A 17,234-nucleotide genomic window follows, 5' to 3' on the forward strand; every position below is an offset into this window, starting at 1 on the left:
AGTTAAACATTACAGCTTTTAATTGTAGAATATAACAAATGTCAGGCATTCACTTCTTCTATCTTTTGAAACAAGAGATGATTTCATGCTTCTCTTTGTCATAAATAATCAGAGAAAACAAGCAATTCGACATTGGGCTCTGGGAAATTATTATGGATACTTTTCACTTATTCATGACATTTTAGAAACAAAATGATTGTTGACCAAATCATTAGCAGCTGATAATTGTTAGTTGCAGCCCAATATTATTGTGTGCTCTTCTTATGTAGTGTTTAATGTAGACACACAAACACTTAAATCATTTAAGGAATTAAAAAAATGAATTAATAGCTGCTAACTGTATCCAAAGGTAGCCAACAAAACCATGTGTGTCCAGAACAATCAATTAAAGGCACATTAAATACCTGTAGCTGAATTATATTAAATGATATAGTTAGACCTGTAAAATCAAGTGTTACCCACTAAAGTCACATTATTTAATAGTAGCACTAAACATTGTCTTGATACAACAACAATAAACTTAAACAACAAACTTAATCTTAAAATGTTCCCATGTTTCCTTGTCAGCGTGTCAGCCTTATTTTATTTTTATATATAATGTAAGTTTGAGGGTAACTGAGATGAAATTTATAGCCAATATTGGGTCAATTCAGGGTTTGAAGATGTTCTGTGTTCCCAGTACTGGACAGTGGTGGAAGAAGTATTCAAATCACTTACTTGAGTAAAAGGAGTAATATCACAGTGTATAAATACTCCTTTACAAGTAAAAGTTGACTTAAGTAAAAGTACAGAAGCTTCAGCAACAAAATGTACTTAAAGTATCCAAAGTACAAATACTATGCAGTGTTAATATTATATTATTGATGTATTCATATGTAAACTGTACTTTAATGTTGTTGGAGCTAATTTTAACCACATCATATACTTTTGGTAGTTTAACCTATAACAATTTATCATGCGTTTTTTGTTTGTAAAATAATAATTTGAGAATTAACTAGTAACAAAAAAAAATTGTAGTGAAGTAAAAAGTGCATTTCTCTCTGAAATGTATTGAAGTAGAAGTATAAAGTTGCACACAATGGAAATACCCATGAAGTACAACCTCAAAATTCAACTGAAGTACAGAACTTGAGTAAATTAACTTTGCTAATTTCCACCTCTAGTTCTGGAGATTGTCTAAAGGCCTTCTGGGAAGTAATATATCCAAGTTATATTTTCCCCAATGTACCACTTTTTGATCAGTTATGGTTCTTTAAACTGTCATTCATAAACATCACTTACCTCAAACACAGACACACACAAATGAATGCTACAAACTTGACTGTGACATGTTTTCACAGCACATTTACATGTTCAATATGCTAAAAAAGAAAAAGACAATGAAATTTACATTTTACATACAACAAAAATATTTTATACACACACACACACACACACACACACACACACACACACACACACACAGATCTGTCTCTTTTGGTTGAGTTAAACAATATTTAACAATGTGGGAACTAAAAAACGTAAAACAACATGTCTTTATATCTTAACGGAACAGTAATAACATTTTGGTTATTATTTGCTTTCTTGCCGATAGCTAGACGAGAAGATTGATACCACTCTCACGTCGGTATGAAGCCACAGCCAGCTGCCGGTTAGCTTACCTTAGCATAAAGACTATTCAAAGTGGAAAAAATCTGCCTGAAGACTTCTCTAAAACAGTTTTTGTACAGATTAAACAAATACTAAAATATAATATAATATATATATAATGTGTTAATTAGTGAGCTTTAGAGGTACTGGTCACTAGTCAGATTTTGTTACTTTTGGACAGAGCCAGGCTAACTGTTTCCCCCTTTTTCCAGTCTTTATGCTAAGCTAAGCTACATTTCTACTGGCTCCAGCTTCATATTGGATAGTCAAGCACGAGAGTGGCATCAATCTTCTCATCTATCTCTCAGCAAGAAAGCGAATAAATGTATTTCCCCAAAACATCAAACTATCCCTTTAAAATACAGCAAATGTCCTGACCGTCAAAGCAACAAACTGAACACACATCCTAAAAGTCAAAATAGTAAAAGCACAAGTTCTCCGTTCTGGACAAGGTGAGGGTTCGTATCCCACCGGAGATAAAGACCCCAGGACCAGTACATTGTTGGCAGTTGACACAAAACATCATCAGTGCAAACTAAACTTAACTTCATTTCTCGAAGTTAAAACACTTCTACTGCTAAGGCACCAGCAACATTTAGTTGCAATTAATTAGTGCAACCGATGTAGAGCCGCACAATTATTATTTATCATTTAATGTAATTTTTGTTTCGTTTCTGGTATCTTAAGTATTTAGGAGGAGTTTTAGTTACATCAGGTATGGATGAAAGGCTGTTGGAAATCAGCACCGATGAACCGAGAAACGGCTGAGAGAGAAACCCAAGACGTTTTCACATTTTTAAACTCTGATGATGTAATTTCTTATCTTATTAAGATATTAAAATATTGTTTTCACATAGCTTCTTGTTGATATCTTGTTATATAGGCTGGAATGATTAATAAATAATTAATAAATAATATTAAATAATAATGATAATCAATTAGTTGATCTTTTTCAAGAAGAAAACAGTTCACTGTCTCCTGTTATCTGAATGTGAGGATGCTTCCTTTTCCGTTGTAAACTGAATATTGTTGGGTTTTACACTGTTGGTTGAGCAAAACAAGTAATTTGAAGAGGCCAGAGCTGCAATGATTGGTTGATTAATCAACTAATGATAATAATAATTACGATTATTTGATTATTCAACTAATCGTTGAAAAAATAGATAACAATTTTGGTAACTGATTAATCGTTTAAGTCATTGCTAAAATAAAAAAGCTAACCATTCTCTTGTTTAAGGTTTTCAAATGTGAACATTTGCTTATTTTCTTTGTCTTAACATTTTAGTAAAGTGACTATTTTTAGGTTTTAAACATTTCATGACAACACCTTGGGATCTATGAAATAGTTTTGACCGTTTTCCAATGATTATATAGACCCAACGATAAACTGAGTAATTGATAAAAATACCTGGTGGATTAATCAATTATGTAAATAATCATTACTCATATTTGAATGTTCCTTTTCATGTCATTTAAAACTGTTTGGGGGATATTTTTGAGATATTTATTGATACATTTGATGTATCACTGTCTTCGTACTTCCACCCATTAGGACTGATGTACTTTAATTCTATAGCCTACTTCCTTAATTAATTGCTGTGTGATGTTTATGTGATGACAGGTCGGAGGGTTAACCACACCTGCCATCATAGAGCCTGTCAGCCTATGTGTGTGGTAACCATTTTTATTTTATTATTTTACATTTGACATGATGAAAATCTGACTGGTATTGAAACATCACCCATTTAAAATAAAGTGTGCTGTGTTACTTTTAATCTTTAAAGTGTTTCACATAACTCAAACCACTTCCCCTTGTTAAAAATAATGATAGATATCCTCATTCTATAAAATTCCTCATAATAACTGTGATCACAGTATCTATTATTATTATTTTAATAATCGTGAAGCCAAAGTAGGCTATGATGACTTTTTGTTTCTATCTGTGGATTTTGCCTTTGCAACAGTTTTTAACTATTCTAACTTGATAAAAGAGATTATTCTTCAAGCTGTTGAGTTTCACCCTCAGTGGATAAAACCGCTTCAAAATGTGTAATTAACATTCGCTGTCAAATACCTTGAACTCATAGCTCTTCCTAATTCCCTGCGAGCCACACGGCTGTTGCTCAGCAGCATCATAGGCTACGTCTTAATGTGCGTCATTAAAGCAGCTTGCATTGGCTGCACCTCCCTGTGCTCCCCGCCTGCTGCATGTCTGCCTGGCGAGCAGTCTGAGCTGAGGTCGCTCTCTGTTTTCAGTCTCTCTCTCTGTACTCAAATGTTGGGGTCTCCCTCCAGCTTGGTGAGGTCGGTGGCTGTGCCCATGAACATGCTACGTCCTCGCTCCAGCCGGCTCTTCTTGTCCGTGAGCCGGAAGGCCTCCATGAACTCGTCGATGTCGATGCTGCCATCCTGGTTACTGTCGATGGTGACGGCCAGGTCGGAGATGGCCTCGTCTGTGATCTCCATCTTTAGGTACACGCTCAGCAGCTTCCAGGTCTGCCGGAAGTCCTCGATGGTGATAAAGCCTGGGGAGGTTAAATTGTTAAAGTTGCAGGTTGGAAAAGAGGAGATTAGAGATGTAGTAATAGGACAGGAGGGAAGAAAGAGGATCAAAAACACAGAAACCGACAGATGCTGATAGAGGAAAAAGTGTGTGTGTGTGATCAGAGGTGGGGGATGAAGAGACCAGTAGATCAGTGGGTTAATCCTCGTCTTAACTGGACTCAGGAGGCTGTGGCCTCCTTTACTTGCAACAGGTGGATTAATGGAGGCTGATAGCCGTCTCTATCTGGACACAACAAACACTTTGCAGAGCCCGTACACACTTTATGCCCATCTCTTACAATATTGTCAATTTTACCAACGTACATGTTACAAGAACTTATATCATCATTATTAAATTTAAAGATGTTTAATGGAAGGGTACTCTAGCGATGTGGTATGATTCATAAGCGACGCATTAAAAAAAGAAAAGGTCAAAATTGAAGCAACAGAGGTCAAGATATCCTGAGGTTTTGTCCCTTGTACCGGTCAAGATCCAAAAACATTAGATCCTACATTTCCGTGTATGTAATCGGATGTATGTGTATGTAATCTTTCCTCTCATTCCTCTCAAAACTCATCTGCAACGGTTTTGAAAAGTCAAAGAATTGGCCAATTTGCGTTTTTATATTAGTTTTTTATTATTCATTTCCACTTCTGTTATTTGTTTTGATGTTGTTTGTAATGAGCAAATGAACTATCTTGAGCTTTTCTTCCTACATGATTATTAGATTTTGATGCAAAAAGTTAATCTTAAAGAAATCATACAGGTTTCTGATAAAAAAAATAAAATAAATCTGATATTGCTTGGTATTTCTGACAGGGATATGCATCTTTACCTGATGTCAACCCCAGAAACACAAGGTAGTGCGACATTTTAAGGTGGATTTTCCCTTTAAGAGGCGAGAAAACAACAATGTATGCTCTCCAATGAGAACAGAAAGAAGCGTGTGGTGTTGATAGATGTTCAGTATACATAAAACTGGTTTCAGTGATGATGAATAAATTGTTTTACCTGAATTGTCTGTGTCTACGATCCTGAAGATGGTCTCCAAGGTGGAGCGATGGCGATACAAAGTCTCGAGAAGACTCTGGTCAATGTGCTGAGAGAGGAGACATTATGAAAACCAAGTGCGGAAAGTTCTGACGGAGAGGTTTTCAAGATTTCTTTCAACAGCATTTAGGTTTATGACACAACATAGAATGATTAAGCAGAAAATGTGTATATATAATATCCTTAAACCAATACAAAATGTAATTATCAGCATGTCTGTGTCCTTACATCCGTGTTGTGCCCTTTGATGGCGAGCTCGCTGAACCATTCGTGGTAGTCGATCATGCCTTCACTGGTCTTGGAGATGACCAGCTGACTACACAGCATCCTCCAGGGCAGCCCAAGGTACATCACACTCTCCACCGCAGTGGCCCAGTCATTCACAGACACAAATCCTGACAGAGGTGGAAATTTTACCCGATTCCTATTGTGCATTGCTTTCTTTTCAGGTGCATGGCATCAGGTCAATGAATAAATCCAAAAAGTACCTCCAGATTCATCAAGTAGAGCCAAACTAATAAATCAAAAGGGCAATATTATCAGCCAATATTAGGCTGACATATTAATATTGACACAAACGTTATCTAATAAATAAAAATATATTGTACAACAGAAATGTCAAAAATATGCTTAAGGTCATTTGGAAACAGATTGCCCTGCAGGCAAAGAAAAATTTGTAGTAAAATAACATAAAAGTAAGGATCTGAATGACAGAAAAGTAGATTCTTCCTTATTTGCGTGAGAAACGTACACTGATGCTGGCTGAATTAAAGTAAATCACTGAACAACAAGTTTCTGTGAAACTGTCAAACATGCTGGGATATACTTTTGGTTGGCCCACATGTTTTTATCTGATTAAAATACAAAAGTGTGAGCTCACATTTCTCCTTAGCCAGACATTGCCCTTTGAGAACCACAAGAGAAAGGTACAGTACACAAGGAACCGCACTTAAGTGACACTTGATACATTGAGAACTGAACTGGTTCATGAAAGTCACACGACACACCTGTGTTCTCGCTGTCGAATGTTTTGAAGGCACAGATGAGGTCAGATTTGTGCGCAAATAGCTGCTCCCGCAGGACTTTGAGGGCTGAGCGCTCGGTTCTCCCCACACTGCAAACAAGACAACAACAAATATAACAGATAATAAACACAATTAAAGGCAGAACAATGTTTGCTTGCAGCGTTATCACATAAAACAACATGATAGTTACCATGTTAAACAATTACACTTGATCTTCACTTACTTTTAGGCCTGTATCTTATTGCATGTGCAGAGTGTAGTTATTGTATGTCTTTTAATGGTTGTAAAATTTTAAACTCAACACTGTAATTTCTGTTTTAACTTTAAAAGCCAGACCAGGGATAGAGGTTGCAAATTATTCATCGCTATAAACCTGTATGCCTGGCATCTACTTTCTATACTATCTAAAGCAATGTCTCGTGCATTTGTCCCGGTCAAATAAACAAACATGTCTAGAAAGGTGCTTGTCTAATTCAGTTATGGCTGCAAAAGTGAAATATTCACACACCATTATTTGAGTAGATGTCCACATATTTGTGGGACAAGGTGCTGAAACAATTACTCAACTATTAATTGATTGACTTTTTAGTGAAATTATTGTATTCGCTTTCTTTGCCGAGATTTACTTGAGAAGACTGACACCACTCTCACGTCTGAACTTTTATGAAGCTACAGCCAACAGACGTTAGCTTAGCTTTAGCACAAAGAATGGCTCTGTCCCAAGATAAACAAAACAGGTAAACAAACAAGATTTAAAGTGCTAATTAATGAGATTAAAGTTTCTGGTAGTCAGATTTTGTTACTTTAGGACAGAGCCAGGCTAGCTGTTTCCCCGTGTTTCCAGTGTTTATGCTACGCTAAGATAAGCAACTGCTAGCTGTAGCCAAATACTTAACGGACAGATATGAGAGTGGTTTCTACAGTATCTTCTCATCTAACTCTATGTTAGAAAGCAAAAACACATATTCAACAAAACTTCAGCAAATAACTTTTGCTTTAAGCTTTTTTTGGTTCCACGTTGTTTGCAGATTTGGGGATTTGAACTGACAAAAGAAGCAATTTCAAGATGTCCATTCTGCTTTGGGAAAGTGTAACAGGCATATCTTTGTTTTCCAGGCAAAACAATTAACAGATGAGTCACGCTGAGTATTTTCTGTTTTGTACCTTTGTCTCACGGTGAGCTCTCTGGTCATGCTGCTGGCCTGGTACTGAATCAAATAAGGCACAAGGTCTGGACCCAACTTCACGTAGGCCCCCCTGTTGCTTCCCACGTCGTAGTAATTGGACGCAGAGAACAGAGTGAGGACCTAAGTGAAATGAAGTTAGTGTTTTAGTGCCTTTTTAACAGTTCCTCAGAGTGGAATAATTAGAAACCATGTCAGTGATCTATGTAGCTGAATTAAATTCAGGTGGGGAACTGTGGGATGATAGGAGCCTCTGTGTGCCGTCAGTGTCTCAACTCACCTTACGATTGTGGCAGAACTCATAACCTTCCTGTTTACACTCGTGGGAGCGGATGATGAGCTGCAGGTTGTGTCTATTTAGGAAGTCCTCGGTGACGTCGGGGCCCCAGTAGCAGCCTCCGCCCCTCACCTCGTTGGGGATGCAGCCGTCCTGGGTCACCGGGTCGCTCCACAGCAGGTCCAGGATCTGGAGGCACACGGGAATGGGAGACTTTAAAGACCAGAACTAAAAAGCTTAAAACAGAAGTTTGAATATTGACACACTGGGGGAACTTGGAAACAGCAATTGCATTAGCAGCTGTACTTTTTTTTTTACTTTATCACATGGTCTTCCTGTTGAGGAAAAAAGTGCACTCTCAATCTCAACTTTTAAACCAAGATGAGCATGTAAATCTACAATTTCAAGAGAACTCGGCAAATGGCAGCCGCAGAGGAAGATCATGTGATCGAAAGCTCCCATGGATAGTAATGTCGTCTTGTTTGTTGGTCGGACCTCCAGCTTCGTCGAGACTGAAATATTTCAACAACAGTTGGATGATTTTCCATTAAATCTGGTACAAGCATTCATGATGCCCAGAGAGAGGTGAATCCTCGTGACTTTGGTGATCCCCTGACCTTTCCTCTTGCTCCACCATGAGGTTGACATTTCTAGTTTCGAATGAAATGTTTCATCAACTGATGGAAGTATTTCTATTAAAGTTGTCTCATGTCTCTTTTTTGTCTCTTTAAGGATGATTTGTCATAACTTTGTTGATCCCATAATCTTTCTATCACCATCGGGTCAAAGGTTTTTGTTTGTCTAATACTTGCGGTTAGCATTTAGCTCAAACCACCCCTTTGCCTAAGTAAAGAGCCGCTAGCATGACTGTAGACTCTTAGGTCTTAAGTCACAAACGGAAATCTGTACAAATCTGTTAAATAGGAGATTTTTCACTGGAAGAGCAAAAAACATTTATATAATAATAATAATAATAATAATCCTTATTTGTAGAGCACTTTTCAAAAACAAGTTACAAAGTGCTTTAACAAGTGTAAAGAATAATACAAAAAAGATAAGAGCATGAAAATTTAATATAAAATTAGTAAAATACAATAAAATAAAAGGGATAAAATAAAGTCAAATAAGATCGGAAAAAGCTCTCCTATAAAAGTATGTTTTAAGAAGGGACTTAAAAGAGTTCACCGACTCAGCCGACCTGATTTCCTCGGGGAGGCTGTTCCAGAGCCTCGGGGCCCTGACAGAAAACGCTCTGTCCCCTTTAGTTTTCAGTCGAGACTCTCTGGAGTCTGGACAGTCTGGAGTCGATCAATAGATTTTTGGGTTAAACAGGTGAAAAGGCTGTTGCAATAATCCAGGCGTGATGAGATGAAGGCGTGTAAAATGGTCTCGGTGTCCTTAAAAGTTAACATAGATCGAATTTTAGCTATATTTCTAAGTTGATAAAAACATGATTGAACAAGCTTTGTGGTGTGCTGCTCGAAATTTAAATTACTATCAAACCAAACACCAAGGTTCTTTGCCACAGGCTTAATGTGATTTACTAGAGAACCAGCAGATGGCAGTATTTGATTTGCCATCTGCTGAGACCCGATGACCAGGATTTCTGTTTTGTCTGAGTTCAGCTGGAGGAAATTATTTGACATCCATTTTTTAACTTCACAAAGGCAGTTGTTAAGTGAACTCAGCATTCCAGGGTCTGTGGATCTGACGGGCAAGTATATTTGTGTGTCATCAGCATAAATATGAAAAGAAATGCCATGTTTATGGATAATATGTCCAAGGGGAAGCAGATACAAGGAAAACAAAATGGGTCCTAAGACAGACCCCTGAGGCACACCATATTTAACTGGACAAGACGAAGAGACATAGTTGTTTACAGACACGCAAAACTTCCTATTTGACAGGTAGGATGAAAACCATTCTAGAGCAGTACCAGAGATCCCCACCCAGTGCCTCAGTCTGTCTAACATGATGTTGTGATCAATGGTGTCAAAAGCAGCGCTAAGGTCCAGGAGTACCAGGACTGAGCACATACCTTCATCACCAATGACATTAAAAGGTCATTGGTGACTTTAAGCAGGGCAGTCTCAGTGCTGTGGTACTTCCTAAAACCAGACTGAAACTTTTCAAATAATTTGTTATTTTCCAGCACAGTGAGCAGCTGTTTGGACACAATTCTTTCTAGAATCTTTGCAATAAAAGGCAGTTTTGAAATTGGTCTAAAATTATGTGGGAGGGAGGGATCTAAACCAGGTTTCTTTAAAAGTGGGTTCACGCAAGCCGTTTTAAAATAATCAGGGACACAACCAGTAGATAGGGAGCTGTTGAAAACAGAGATCAAATGGGGCCCAACAGAATCTATTACTTTCAGTAAAAATTTTGTAGGTATTACATCAAGTGGGCCGGAGGACACTCTCATTTGTGATACTGTTTTTAAAAGCTCAGACAAGTCGATGGGATAAAACTGGTTAAAACTCTGTTGTTGCTGGTGAGGGACCTCTGAGTAAGAGGCAGTGGGGGTAATAGAGGCTCTGATTGACACCACCTTATTGGTAAAATAAGATAAAAACAATTCACAGTCATCATTACTTCCAGCTGAGGCACAAGGAGGGGTTGGGTTTACCAGCTGATCCACAGTCTTAAACAGAAACCTGGGATTGTGTTTATGTGTAGTAATGAGTTCAGAAAAATAGTGTGTTCTCGCATCCTTAACCATTTTATTGTAGTTAATTAATAAATCCTTCAGACTGAGGTAATGGACTTGGAGACTGGATTTTTTCCATCTGCGCTCTGCTTTCCTGCATTCCCTTTTGAGGCTGCGAATGCTGTCATTTATTCAGGGTTGCTTACTAGCTTTAGACGTAGGCCTAACCTTTAGAGGAGCAGTAATATTTAGTGACGACAAGCAGATATGATATATCATCTCTAATTCTTTACCGTACAGTGATACAATTCAATCCATTTAAATTTATTAAATAATATCTTGTAATTCTGTAAGTGTTTTTCAGGATCCAGTGGATTAATGCATAGGAGCACCTGAAAGCCAGGTGACAGTTCACTGACTACGCTACCCTGACTGGTTTATAACGATTGCGCATGTTTTCAACTAAACCAACAACAAGTACCGGAGCCAAATGAGAGCATTGTCTTCTACAGCCTGTGCTTAAGGTGCTGACGGACACAAAGCAGATTGAACTCACGGCAGAGGGATTAATGACGCGGTGGTTTACAGCATGTTCAGGCCCATGCAAACCACAGCACCTGCTCTGAGGCGAGTGCTGATCACTGATGGCGCGTTGATCAGGCTGTGACTCAGGACTGATTTACTCCACTGGAAGAGAGCTGAGGCACAAAGACTGTGACCTTTGACCAAGACAAAGTCACTAATTAGACATCTCATGTGGGACACTTTAAGTCCTGAGAACAACAAACAAACTAATCAACAATATCGAATGGTGACCTTCATTCCCAAATGAGATCTCCATCATATGAAAACACTGATATCTCCACTAATAAACATGCATGTAACTAAGCCTGGATTAGATTTTTTTGTCTTATGTGATATTAAAATGGTCATCTTTGGGTTTTTGAAGGGTTTGGTTGGACAAAATAAGCAGGATGCCATCCTGGGCTTCATGGTCTTCTCCAGTTGAAGATGCGGATTAAAGTTGTTGTTTTTTGTCAAGGTAATCAGCAATAATTTTACAAATACGGTTGCAATTTGAGAATTAACTGATGAAATACTGGAATTTAGGAGGCAATGTGGAAAATTAATAATATTAATTCAGCAATTTGCTGTTTTTGTTTTTTCTCCTGCCCAGGAAGATCACATTACCTGTACCTTGTATCCTACGGCTCTGCTGCCTAGCCCCCGCCAGTTTAAGTCTGCCAGCCATCTCATTCCTCATCCACTCACATCCCGCTTCCCTCCCAGTTCTCTGACTCTGTGCTTGACAGTCTAACAAATCTTTGAAACTCTCTAAGCTGTATAGAAACCATAACACTTTTATCCAATAAGGTTTATCATTTACAGTATTGGAGTCATAACTTTGGCAGCAATGTGATGTGATTACAAAGCTGCAAAACACAGACAATGCGGGATCAGTCTGCTTTTGAGCAAAAAAAATAAAATGGGATGGAAATCCATCTCAAAGAATCTGAGCAAACACTCACACACATATGTTCAACACTCATCCATCACCTGTTTCCACTCCTCGTTGGCATTGTCACAGTTGACGGGGTCAGAGGACGCGGCCATCTCTTTCTCTGGTTTGTCAGTCCCCAAGTTGAAAACGGACAGTTTTCTACTGCGGATATCCAGGTCGTCCTCCACTTTGATCCGGCTGGAGAAGTCCTGTAGCGAGCGGTTCTGGAAGTTTTGGCGCGTTCCTATGGGTTTGGGAAACGTGAGGGAGGGCCGACGCTGGCAGAGCCTGACGGTGGACCAGGCGTCCTCATCCATGTCCGAGTCGGTGGACATCCCCGCCGAGCTCTGGTATCTCTTCTTCGGAGGCCTCAGCGCTGAGACATACTGGGAAAAACAGATGAGGGCACAGATTTCAGGGACTTTCAAAAACAATGACGTGTGTCTGTGTACACGTGTCGGCCCCTCACTTTGTGTCTGTCCACTCTGGTGAGTACGCTGAGGTCTGTGGTGTCGGAGATCCCTCCGTGGAGCACAAACACCTTCTGGTCGATCACCGTTGCTAACGGCAACCAGCTAAAAATCTTCTGCAGCAGTTTCAGGATGCGTTTGCCGTGCATCTGACAGGACACACAGACAGGAAGTGACTTTCTTCATCATCTTCTTTTCTTTATGGCAGTTTATTGCCAACATTTAAGGGGGATTTCTAAATATACTGTAGATTATATTTAAGTTTGTACACTTTGTCTTTTCTTTTTTGAGGTACCCATTTGTTCTCTTTTTTCTTTAACTTGAAATCAAGCTTGAATTCCCCCACTGTCAGCACTAACTTGATGCAAAATGCAACACTCCCTGCCACAACCTGTCACAACCATTTGCACTGATAAATGAACTTATTTGAATTATCTATAGCCTATATACAAACTGAAACGTGACATGCCACTTGTTGTCGTGCCTCTGTTTTGGAAGGTTGGGGGGGGGGGGGGTTCTTTGGACCACTTTGACCTCCTGACTCATCAGAAGCCAATGGAGACAGATGTCTGCCAGTCATTTGGATTAATGACCTCAAATCCTCTTAGCTGTTAGGAGTGACCTGTGTTGTGTTGGGAACGAAACTGGCCTATATTAAGCTTTACTGGGAATGTGTAGGCGAAGATGACCGAAACTTTTTTTAATTTGCCTAAATGAGCAGGGATTAAGACACATTTTGGCTGCGCTGGCTAGTTTGATTAGCAGGAATGAGGAGTTCATCCCAAGCAGAGTGTGTTTAGGCCTTGTAGGGTTTCAGGTTTACACAATGCAAACATACCTTGTATTTTGTCAACACCTCCTTTGTGAAGCCGTACCTGTGCCACAGACACAAGATAATAGTTACATATTAAGGTTTATACTTGATACATTTGGCCAACAAGAACATGCCATTTCTGGTTTCACTGTTCCTCAGTTAGATTTTATGTCACCTCAGGTTGACTATATAGTCCTCATGGTTTCCTCTGTTGAGGTAGACGTCGCTCGGGTAGACGAGCATGAACGAAAACAGGATGATGAGGATCTCAATGGAGTCTTTGCCTCTGTCTACAAAATCTCCGTTAAACAGATAGGGTTTCTCTAAGGACGGCATGCCATTCTGTAAAGTAAACAACAGCAAAATAAAGGCTTGTTCTTGTCCTTGGGTCATTCTGTAATCTAAATGTAAACAAATGATCAGCCACAGCGCAGGGAGTGAAAACAGTGAGTTCAGATCCTGTTTCACTCTCTAATTGCTTTGTAGAGCCCAAAGACATGGGAAAACAAAGCTTGTTGCAGCTAAACATACCTATTTGTTTTAACCCAAAAAGTTAAAGTTTAGAAGGGAAACAATTGTCAGTGATTTGTCAATTAGTGGATCAAGACATAATAAATACCAATTTTGAGAATAGGTTAATCGTTCAAGTTGTTTAAGCAAGAAAAAATGTCACACATTCACTCATTTTAGTCCCTTAAATGTAAGAATTTGCAGTTTTTCTCCATTTCACGTCATTAAAAATTCTGGACTGGTCAGACACACCAAGACATTTGAAGACGTCACCATAGTGTTTTCTTTTTACATTTTATAGACTAAATAATCAATCAATGATGAAACTAAATAATTATCAGTTGCAGCACTACTGATTTACTTCAAAATAATTAAATAAAAATGAAAAGATCCTTAGTTGTGACTCTAAGTCAGATTAATTTTAGCATTTGTGAAAAGTTTTAGACAATGAGCTCCGGACCTTGTAGAAAATCAGCAGCAGGTCTTCCAATTGCCCGTGCAAATCACCTGTAACGAAAAAGATAACATGCAAATGAATGAACACAGTTCGCTGATAACAACAAACATATTGTTTCAGCATTTATATATCAGAGAGACTCAGGAATGTTTAGTTGCTGTTTATTATCAACAAAAATATTTTGGGATATATGTGCCCCACGGGCAAGTTCAGTCCTGACAATTGTTTTCTCATTTTCAATAATTTGGACTATAAAATGTCAGATGTTTTATACATTAACATTTAACATACCAGCGTGTTTCTGTCTAAAAAGCAACGATTTATTTAAAGCTCACCACAAATAGTGATTTCTTTGCTGTGGCAGGTGGAGATCCGGTTGATATTTGGCAGCATCCGGAGCCGTTTCCACGTCTCAAGCAGGAGCTGGAGGAGGTAGCGTGAGTGCAGCTGCTGCTGGCAGACAGACTTGTTAGCAAGAAGGTTTTAGTAGGAGTATTTTCTACATAGAGTAAATGCATTTTTTATCTGCAATGTTTATATCTTACTATGCTTTCAAACTTAGTCTGTTAGCCAATGATCACACATACAGACAAATAGTAAAATGTATTTTTAAAGAACCGATTACATGCCTTCATTAGATCAGACTTAAGTAGAATATGAGGATTTAAAATGCTGGTCTTGTTATTTTTGATCCAGTAAAATACAGAAAGCAGCATCTTTAAAATGATTTCCACCTCATCTTCCTGCTAAGTGTTCCTACTCCATCTGAAAGGTTTTTCAGAGACTGGCCTGTGGAACAGTGGCGTGCACCTACTTTCTTGTTCCTGAAGGCCTCCACCAGCCCGACTGCCTGCTCCACCGTCAGAGGGAAGGTGAGGTGAGGCCCAGAGTAAATCTCTGGCACCTCGATGTTCTCGTAGCTGAAGTATCTCTCCCACTCTGTGTCCCGACACACCTCGTTCTCTCTGAAGATGTGCGAGATCAAATTCCCTGGAGGTCAAGACGACAGTTCAAACTCAGAGATTCAGATTCACAAAAAAGAAAAAAGTTTTGCCAGTTGACATGGAAATCTTACGCTCATTGCTCGATGGTGTGAAATTGTCCATGAGGTAGCCGAGGAAATTATAAAGCTGCACGAGGAAGAAGACGTGAAAGATGAGCCGTTGTTTGTACCATTACTCTACAGCAAACATGCAGAAGTATACTAGATTGTCCCTGTAGTTTTCTCACCTTTATCTGAGCCTGTTCTCCAGAGTATTCGATGGACTGGAAGATGTGCCAGGTGTATCTCCGTCTCATCTCTGTGCGGGCTACATACTGACGGTACCATCGCTGAATCAGGACAGCAGCTCTTATGGCTGAAACACAAGGCACGGACAACAAGTCAGAAAATATAGAGAGGACATAAGCAGAGGTGAAGAGTACTGAACCTTGTGCACTTTACTTGAGAACTTGAGAGTTCAGAGGCAAATATTGTACTTTTTACTACACTACATTTATTTTGCTTTTACTTTGCATATTCAGATTAACAATACAAAACAAATAAATCATGATGTTTTATTGTAAGACTTGATGATTGTGGGGGAAATTAAAACAAGCTGCCCATCAGTATATAAAGTAATTCAAATAAATCCCACATTCACCAGCTGCAACACTTACTTTTGGTACTCTGTACTTAAGTAAGACTTACTTGCAACAGAGCATTTCTACACTGTAGTATTGCTGCTTTTACTTAAGGAAAATATCTGAGTATTTGTTTCACTGTTGGACATATGCAGTACACTCTAACCTACAAGAAGGGCTGTGAGATAATTCAACATTATGAATTATTATTATTAGAAAAAACTTTCAAGCAAATAAATGTAATTTGAACTCAATGTCCCGTCATCCAGAAAAAAATTTTGTCACCACTTTATTTACATCAGTTCTACTTCAGTAAAATACACAGTAATTCTTTCTTCTGCTTAGGTTGGACATTTGATCTTTCCTCTACCTGCGATGATCCAGATGCATTTGAGCTTCAACATCTGGCAAACAACAACAACAATACAACAAACAAGGCAAAGACAGGCTTACTTGTGACGGCTGCATGCAGCAGAACAGGAAGATGGAAATAAATACATATACGTTAATACAACATGTAGTATAGGGACATTACAGTTAGTGCAAAGCAAACAAAAACAAAGTACACAAGAGCTTTTTCAGGCTGAGTGGTGATGATTTATGTAAATCTGAGAACGTTAGGAGATAAAGAGGTGTGCCAGCGTCTGTTTGAAGGATCACGGTTACCTTTTCTGGAGTGTTTGTGGAACTGGTCAGACTTTGTGACGCCACATCCCATGACTGTTCCTGTTCAAAGCACACAACAATCATCACATCAGATAAAAGTGATTCTAAAATTTGGCAATAAAATCACACTTAGGTCATTCGTCTACTTGATTTATCGCATGAGCATGTCTGCAGGGTTAAAGTACTACAAATGAACTCCAAAATATTCCAGACTTCCCAAAGGGATTATATTAGTTTTTGGAGTCTCAAATCTGACTATACATTCTGCTACAGTCTTGGCCTCTAGAAAAAACCCTTTCATTGATGAAAAGTTGAGCGTGAAGCTGGAGGTCGTTCAAATGTGTGCCCTTTTAATCTCGTTATCTGCTGGCTCACTCCTCACCTCTGTGACTGACCTCAATCCTGCAGCAGAGGACTGTTTTCGTCTGAATTCCACGAAGGCTTACATTAATCAATCTATGAAACCTAGGAGGCAGGAAATAGCTTCACGACCTGAAGTTATTTTGATGACGTGGGGAAAAAAATAGGACATGGAAACAGCATATTTAAATGCCCTTCTGCTATTTTAGGTAAACAAATGAAGCCTGAATTACTGACCCAAGACTCAATAAAAGATCTGAGAGTTTAAATGTGAACTTGGTAGATTTCATCATATTGTGTTTGCACATAACTTTCTATGTTGAAGTTGTTGCCTAGTTGAAGCAACAGATGAGTGACTTTCGTCAAATATAAACAGCAGCAGGCCAAAGAAATCCAATCAGAGAAGATTTTCTGATCAACATCGTGCTTATCAAAGCACAGAACTGGACTACAAG

At 38.7% G+C, this 17,234-nt stretch overlaps 1 protein-coding gene and 1 long non-coding RNA gene across 2 annotated transcripts; one reads left to right on the forward strand and one right to left on the reverse strand.

Annotated features, from left to right (window-relative positions):
* Window positions 1–1,845: 1,845 nt before the first annotated feature.
* On the reverse strand, window positions 1,846–16,619 carry LOC119892482 (serine/threonine-protein phosphatase with EF-hands 2). Its single transcript, XM_038704748.1, has 17 exons — window positions 16,420–16,619; window positions 16,207–16,215; window positions 15,361–15,488; window positions 15,206–15,260; window positions 14,945–15,120; window positions 14,466–14,580; window positions 14,134–14,180; window positions 13,339–13,505; window positions 13,188–13,224; window positions 12,349–12,498; window positions 11,936–12,265; window positions 7,735–7,920; window positions 7,435–7,577; window positions 6,253–6,359; window positions 5,474–5,640; window positions 5,207–5,294; window positions 1,846–4,175 (listed from the first exon to the last, which is right to left on the reverse strand). Exons 1-17 carry the CDS (start codon window positions 16,469–16,471, stop codon window positions 3,922–3,924), a joined length of 2,211 nt encoding a protein of 736 aa, XP_038560676.1. The 5' UTR covers window positions 16,472–16,619; the 3' UTR covers window positions 1,846–3,921.
* Window positions 12,218–14,998, forward strand: LOC119892483. Its single transcript, XR_005442556.1, has 3 exons — window positions 12,218–12,367; window positions 14,495–14,562; window positions 14,903–14,998. It is a non-coding gene; the product is annotated as an uncharacterized LOC119892483 (long non-coding RNA).
* Window positions 16,620–17,234: the final 615 nt, after the last annotated feature.

Source organism: Micropterus salmoides, unplaced genomic scaffold (genome assembly GCF_014851395.1).
Source record: "Micropterus salmoides isolate LMB-PRFRI ecotype aquatic unplaced genomic scaffold, ASM1485139v1 Ms_hic_scaffold_7, whole genome shotgun sequence".
Taxonomy (NCBI): domain Eukaryota; kingdom Metazoa; phylum Chordata; class Actinopteri; order Centrarchiformes; family Centrarchidae; genus Micropterus; species Micropterus salmoides.